This window comes from Bison bison, unplaced genomic scaffold (assembly GCF_000754665.1).
Source record: "Bison bison bison isolate TAMUID 2011002044 unplaced genomic scaffold, Bison_UMD1.0 scf7180017864531, whole genome shotgun sequence".
In the NCBI taxonomy this organism is placed as follows: Eukaryota; Metazoa; Chordata; class Mammalia; order Artiodactyla; family Bovidae; genus Bison; species Bison bison.
Genome location: NW_011495081.1, coordinates 103,044 through 110,896, shown reverse-complemented (window position 1 = coordinate 110,896; position 7,853 = coordinate 103,044). Strand labels below are relative to the sequence as shown.

The 7,853-nt window shown below is 46.6% G+C and overlaps 1 protein-coding gene across 1 annotated transcript in view; it reads right to left on the bottom strand.

Annotated features, from left to right (window-relative positions):
* The window catches only part of B3GNT6 (UDP-GlcNAc:betaGal beta-1,3-N-acetylglucosaminyltransferase 6 (core 3 synthase)), an 11,075-nt gene extending 10,982 nt beyond the window's left edge, over window positions 1-93 (bottom strand). The window contains exon 1 of the mRNA XM_010831878.1: window positions 1-93. Within this exon, the coding sequence (XP_010830180.1) occupies window positions 1-93 (93 nt within the window).
* Between the last annotated feature and the right edge of the window lie 7,760 nt (window positions 94-7,853).

The window sequence follows — 7,853 nt, the reverse complement described above, 5'->3', positions numbered from 1 at the left end:
GAGGAACCAGAGATGCAGGATCGAGAAACTCAAACCCGCTAGAAGGCAGGTCAGGATCTTGGGTTTCAGGAACTTGCGGCAGGGAAAAGCCATCTGTGGGGGGAACCGAGTCAAAGTGAGTCGTCCTTGAATCAGATGAATGACGCCCTTCCCGTCACGTCTCTCCCAGAACCAGCCCCTTCTCAACTTTGTTGTTAAGAAGGTAGAAAAGTGTACTGAAGCTTTTCCCATCTCCCACAGCCTAGAGTTTTCTGACATTCAAATCTGTGTATCTTTTTACCTCCTGACATCTACCTCTGGTTGTCATTCGTGTAGGCCGGGCAGACTCATCAAGTCGTCAAAGCCTTTGTCTTCCCCGGGAATCCACTTCAATCACTGGAGCCTTTCTGCTCACTTGCTGCAAGTAAATACCCTGAGTGCCTACCCCACCCTCAACTTACACCTACTTTCTACACCTTGTTGAAACTGCATCAGTCTCTCCAGGCCTGTTCCCTCCTCTCTACCTTGTTGAGCCCTGACCCCCTGTGATCTATTTCCCTCCTTGCCACCAGAGTCAAGGAGGCATGAGGTGACAGTCCTGGACTCAGACTCAGGTTAGAATTCAGTCATTACCACTTACCTGTATCATCTTGAACAAGTCATTTCAGATCTCTAGCGCTGAGTGTTCTCCTCTCTACCAGAGGGTTGGTAGCTCCTCCCTTGCAGGGTAGTCTAGAGCATTAAATGAGCATGAACTAGCCAGTCAGTGAATGGTACCTATTCTTTACCCTCTTCATCCTCCGGCCCCACCTCTTTCTATTTCTACCTGCTGGTGTTATTTTCTTTTCCCCACACGTGCCAGGTCAGGCCCTCTCCTCTGTGTATCCAAATCCTCTGCCTTGCCTGAGTGAACCTCAAGTCCTGCCTTCATGGGACACCTCAGGACAAATCCCAGATCACAACAGCCTTACCTGTATTTGAAGTGAAGTGAAGTGAAGTGAAGTCGCTCAGTCGTGTCCGACTCTTTGCGACCCCATGGACTGTAGCCCACCAGGCTCCTCTCTCCAAGGGATTTTCCAGGCAAGAATACTGGAGTGGGTTGCCATTTCCTTCTCCAGGGGAGCTTCCCGATCCAGGGACCGAACCCGGGTCTCCGGCATTGTAGGCAGACGCTTTACCATCTGAGCTACCAGGGAAGCCCCATCAGGATGGTAATAAAAAAGAATGGAAAGGCAGGACAAATATAAATGACACTGCTGCTGCTGCTAAGTCGCTTCAGTCGTGTCCAACTCTGTGTGACCCCATAGACAGCAGCCCACCAAGCTCCCCCATCCCTGGGATTCTCCAGGCAAGAACACTGGAGTGGGTTGCCATTTCCTTCTCCAATGCATGCATGCATGCTAAGTTGCTTCAGTCATGTCCGACTCTGTGTGACGCTATGGACAGCAGCCCACCAGGCTCCTCTGTCCACAGGATTCAAGGGTTCAGTAAATATTAGCTATTATGATTATCAGAGGTACCAATAAATATTGTTGAATGAATACTTTGCCCAGATAATGTGCTCAGTAAATATTTTCAGATTGAGTTGTTTGCACATAGTAGATATTACTGGATCAAACTGTAGTCTCATGCCGGGTTGTTACAGTCCATACACAACATCCAGCCCAAGATGGGCACAAAGCAGGTGTTCCATGAAATAGTGGCAGGAGTTAGGTACAGATAAAAGTGGGAGAACCTTGAAAAAACTGTAATCACTGACTCCCATGAGAAATACGAGATGCAGTTTCCTCTTAATGGATTCCTGCTTCAGTGTTTAATGCACTGAAAGAAGAGAAAATAAGCTATTTTATCATGAAAATACGCTCAGTGCCTAGTCCTGTGCTTGGCATATTTGGGGCATGCAATACATTTTGCCCCCAGTGAATGAAAGAGTAAAAGAATGAATGAGGACAGAATTTGGAGTCTGAATAACGTGGGCGTGAATCCCAGCTTTCATTAGCTGTGTGACTTTGTATAAATGTGTAAACCTTCTGGGTTTCAGTTTTCTCTTCTGAAAAACTGAAGAGTTAACATTCATCTCTCAGTAAAAGTTAGAGCAAGAAAATAATACTGTCAGTGCTAGAGTACCATACAAATGTGTTTTAGAAAATAATTAAAAAGCATTCTCTATCTCCTCTTCCTGTCCACAACTGTTTCTAGGAGAATAGTCTCACATAGTAGACTATGAACAGTAATTCTTGTCTCACGTAACCTGTATTTGCTTTGGTCAAGTTGATTCAGGAACCTGGATCTCAGCCACTTTTTGATAGGAAACTAGGGGAAAGGTTGAGCCAGTTCCTGTTCCTAAGGGTGGCACTGGATTGCTGAGCTCTGTTCTTGCATGCTGACATTGTGAAGCTCTGGGGATGTTCTCTGTGATTCTTTTTCCTGCATTCCTCCCGACTCCCCATCCACTTTTCTAGGCACCATGAAGTCCCCACACTTTAAGCTGTTATAGCCTCTGCCGGCCCTGATCCCTTGTCCTTCAAATACCACCTCCTGCAGGAAGCCTCCTGGTAAGTCCATCTCAACAGAACCTATATCACAGTTTTTTTTTGTTTTTGTTTTTTCGTTTTTAAATTTTCTGGCTGTGCCATGAGGCATGTGGGATCTTAGTTTCCCAACCAGGAATTGAACCTGCACCTCCTGCATTGGAAGTGCAGAGTCTTAACTACTGAACCGCCAGGGAAGTCCTATCAATGTTGATAGATACCACAGCTTCTGAGTAGCAGAGATGGTCAAAGAGGACAGACCTGCTACTTAGTTGAAATTTTTGAATCTCAGGTTCCTCATTTGGCGACCTTAGGCAAGTTATTTGTCACAGAAGATATATGAGATATAAATCGTCCCAGGGTATTATGAGTTGATGTAAGGCGCTTAGAACCATGCCTGACATGCAGTGAGTACCCTAGGAATGTCAGCAGTTGGCTAACACAGGAATGTTTATGGGGCAAAGCAGGTCATCTTTTGTGAATTAGGTCCAGCCTTCTCATGCAGGACTCTATATAGCATTCCTTTGCCAGCCTCTTTCTGTTCTCCTTTCTCACTCCACTTATCACTCCACACGTTTAATTCTCTTCACTCCACCTGAGATTCTCTCCCTTATTTTCCCAGGAACAAAAAAAGTTTCTGTTGGTTTTTCCCTCTTTTGGCATTCTCTGCCTTACTTTCCTGGGAACAGGAAAAGTTCCTTTTGGTTTTTCTCTCTTCTGGTTTGATGCCAAGTGACAGATGGCTGGAACGTAGATTCCTCCAGCCCCCTACCCCAAGATATTCCTGAATATGGACCACAGATACGGCAGGTGAACACACCTTTTATTACTTTTGATCTCAGTGCCCAACATGGAGCCCTAACCCTGGGGCTTTGCCCTGGTTCCTGTTCCTTTGGTCCCCCTCTGGTTAGCACTCTAAGGAGAATGGGGCAGGGAGGGGGAGAAAATGCACCTCCTTGTTAATAGGAAAAAGTCCAAGTCCCCATCTTACCTTGAATGTCTGAGAGAGAAGAAATAGACAGGAGTCATCCCCAGACTTGGACCTACCATAAACCCTGTTTTTTTGTTCACAATCTGAGGCCCCACCCCCCAGACTGTGTTTGTGAACCTGACCAATCCGTGCATCCCTCTTCCTTGGATAAGGGGGGTAGAGGTTGGGGACATGCCTACAAGCTTCCTTCCAACAGTAATAGCTTGCTTACCCTTTATGATGAGGCTAAACGTCATTTCTTCTAGGGGTTTTCTTGACTCCCCCACACACCAGTTGCCTTGTACACTCCCATCAATACACTTGCCTGCAACACTTCAAAGCTGTATTATAATGAGCAGTTTTCCTGCTAGACTGAGAGGAATTCCAGGGCCTAGGACCTGTTCTGTTAATATAGGATGTGCTTTAAAAATCTTTGTTGAGTAATTTGCATGTAAAATCGGAGAAGGCAATGGCACTGCACTCTAGTACTCCTGCCTGGAAAATCCCATGGACGGCGGAGCCTGGTGGGCTACAGTCCATGGGGTCGCTAAGAGTCAGACACGACTGAGCGACTTCACGTTCACTTTTCACTTTCATGCATTGGAGAAGAAATGGCAACCCACTCCAGTGTTCTTGCCTGGAGAATCCCAGGGACGGGGGAGCCTGGTGGGCTGCCATCTATGGGGTCGCACAGAATCAGACACGACTGAAGCGACAGCAGCAGCAGAAGCATGTAAAATGTTCATCTAGGCATACCTTCTAGACACATTCATGGTATCTGAGGGTACTGAGCTTGGCACCATGAGTGGTTAGGAGGGAGGTTGAATCAGATTTAGACCTCATCCTCAGAGCTCAGTGTATCTGGGGAGAGCCAGATAGTAAAATGACTATAAAGTGATATGATATGTAGAAAACACACTGGGGCACTTGGAGAAGGTTCTTGACTGGGAAACTTGACAGAGGTTACTTCACATTAGAACTGCATTGTATCTGTTTTTGTATCTACTGCTACGTAACAAATTATCCCAAGCATTAAACAAATGCTTAAAACAACCAGTATTTTTATTTCTCAAGATTCTGTGCATTTCCTGGGAGGTTCTTTTGTTGGCCCACCTGGGCTGTCTTTCACATGGCTCAGTTCAGCTAATGTGTAAGCTGGAAACTGGGGCACTGGGCCTTGCTCCCCTGCACTCTTTTGTCCTAGGCTTTGTCATGGCATGTTGGTCTCGGGGTTCCAAGATCATCACAGCGGAAGCTACAGGCCTCCTGAGGCCTGGGCATCAGAACTTGCATCGTGTCATTTTCACCACATTCAGTTGGTCAAAACAAGTCACAACACCAGCCCAGATGTAAGTTCCAAAAATGTGTGACCACATTTAACCTACCACGTGGGTTTTGGGGTGATAAGGAGTTTTTTCAGCGGATAAGGAACAGTGTAGAAGGGGAGGGCAGTCTGGGCAGAGGTACAGAGGTGGGGATAAACAGGACATGGCTGCGGAACATTCCAAGTTTAATGTGGTTGGCAGAGTAAATATTGGGAGCTGAGGATGCAAAGATAAATTAGAGATTCCTGAGATGGGGCCTTGAGCCTCAAGTTTTAACTTGATCCTTTGGAAGTTTTAACAAGTCCATACCTGTTTTCAAGAGTCCATTGTAGCAGCCCCTGTGTGGTATGGATGCTGGAGAGGGAAACAGTGGAGGAAGGGAACCCAGAGATGGGGTACAGTGACCCATGAGAGAGAGGTGAGGCCCAGGTCTGAACTGGGCAGGGATGTATCTTCATAGGTTGGTGACTTACTGGCCATCTAGGTTGGCCCAATGACTTAGTTTTAACTCATTTTCTTCAAGTTGCCTAAAAACTCATCTTTTCTTTCTAGCAGAAATGTCCTTTGAGAAGTTTGGAGATGAATTGAAGTGGGGAGAAAGTTAAATGAGGGTAAGTTTATTGGAATAAAGTAGACAGACTTTAGGATAGGCAGTGATGACCTTTCTAGGAAGGTTCTCCAGGGGCCAGGGAGGAACTTAATGACATATATGTACTGGGTGTGGTGGCAGAGTGGTTTCTGAGAGGGGTATTGTTCAGAGGTAGAATTAAAGCAATCTGAACTCCTTTTCAGCTCTCACCTTTACAATGGGTGGTTGTTTTCATCTAGGATAAAAGGTCTTGGTCCATTGCTTATTCTGCCACACCTAGTCTGAAAAACTGAGGTGGCATAAGGCAAAGGAACCTGTCCCCACCTCTAAGACAAACAGGTTCTCTGGGCCAGATGACCAGGAAGGGGAGGAAAGTTGGATAATCACTTGTTCCACGTTGAATTGGCCAGTGGGAGAGGGATCCAGAAGAGAGGTTGAGGTCTGTCCAGAAGCTTTAAGGTACCCCTGGAAGGTACCCCTGTCCTCGGGTCTGTCCAGAAGCTTTAAGGTACCCCTGGCAGGCCTGGGTCAGGCACTCCTACAGGAATGATCCTATGAAGGAAATCCAATATAATTACGATTCATACTACAGCATGGTACTAACCCTTAAGACAGTCCTACATTTTACAAATGTATAATCCAACATTTAGTTTTAAGTGACTTGGACACAATCAGACATCTTTTCGGTGGAGGACCGGGATCCTAAGCTAGGTTCTTAGACACCAACAAGGACATGAAATATGTAACAGCACTCCGTGGGAACTAATGCCAGTGGGCTCCAATATGGAGCCTGCTGCCTCAGTGCAGTGCTGCGTCAGTTACTTCACTCCACTCCCCAGGAAGGACCACATCGCCAGCCCTGCCAACAGCCACAGCTGAACCCAGCCCAGCTGCTGGCAACCATAGGCGCTTACCCTAGGCTTCCTTTTCAGGTGACTGATTATTCTCTTTGGTTGGAGGTGACTTTGTTGTTCAAAATTCCTCTTAACTAGTCCTTAAATAGTTTGGTTTTTAGGACTCAGTCAGAGACTCTTCCATGAGTAATCCACTCACATAGCTTCAAATACCATGTATAGTAGGATTCCCTGGTGGCACAGTGAATAAGAATCCACCTGACAGTGCAGGGGACATGGGTTCGATCCCTGGTCCAGGAAGATTCCACATGCTGCGGAGCAACTAAAGCCCGTGTGCCACAACTACTGAGCCTGCATACTGCAGCTACTGAAGCTTGTATGCCTAGAGCCTGTGCTCTGCAAAAAAGAGTAGCCCTCGCGCACCGCAATTTGAGAAAGCCTACCCACAGCACTGAAGACCCAGAGCAACCAAAAAACAACAACAAAATGCCATGTGTGCTTTTGATTCTCAAATTTATGTCTTCATCCCATATCTCTCAGCTGACCTCCAGATCCACATTTTTCACAATCCTTAAGTTCCTACATGTATGGATGTGAGAGTTGGACTGTGAAGAAAGCTGAGCGCCAAAGAATTGATGCTTTTGAACTGTGGTGTTGGAGCAGACTCTTGAGAGTGCCTTGGACTGCAAGGAGATCCAACCAGTCCATTCTGAAGGAGATCAGCCCTGGGATTTCTTTGGAAGGAATGATGCTAAAGCTGAAACTCCAGTACTTTGGCCACCTCATGCAAAGAGTTGACTCATTAGAAAAGACCCTGATGCTGGGAGGGATTGGGGGCAGGAAGAGAAGGGGACGACAGAGGATGAGATGGCTGGATGGCATCACCAACTCGATGGACGTTAGTCTGAGTGAACTCCAGGAGTTGGTGATGGACAGGGAGGCCTGGCGTGCTGCAAATTCATGGGGTCGCAAAGAGTTGGACACGACTGAGTGACTAAACTGACTGACTGACTGAAGCTCTCCAACAGGATATGCATTTCACATGGACTTCAAACTCAACACATCTGACACTTACTTGATGATAACTCCCCCTAAATCTGCTTCTTTCTGTATGACACAGATATATTGGATTTTTTTCTATCTCTAGCACCCCACCCACCATTATCTCTGACTCAGACGGCTACATTCTCTTTCTACCTGGTGTCCCTTCATCCACACTGGCTCCCTTTAGTCCATTCTCCACCCTTTCTTTGAGGAAGTCTTCCCTTCTCCAGTTTCCTAGGGTACACTCCCAGAGCTCCCTATACCCTTCCCCTGTGACACTCATCCCAAATATGACTGGCACGATTGTTTATTAGACACTAGATCGTAAGTGTCATAGGGCAGGGTGTCTGTTTTATTCACTGTACTCCTAGCACCTAACATGACACAGCTTTCCAAAGTTTGTTGACTCAAGAAACAAATCATCAGGGAATTCCCTGGTGGTCCAATGGTAAAGAATCTGCCTGCCAATGCAGGGGACATGGGTTTGATCCCTGGTCTGGTAAGATTCCACAGGCCACAGGGCACTAAGCGCATGCACCCTAGAGCCTGTGCCCTGCAACA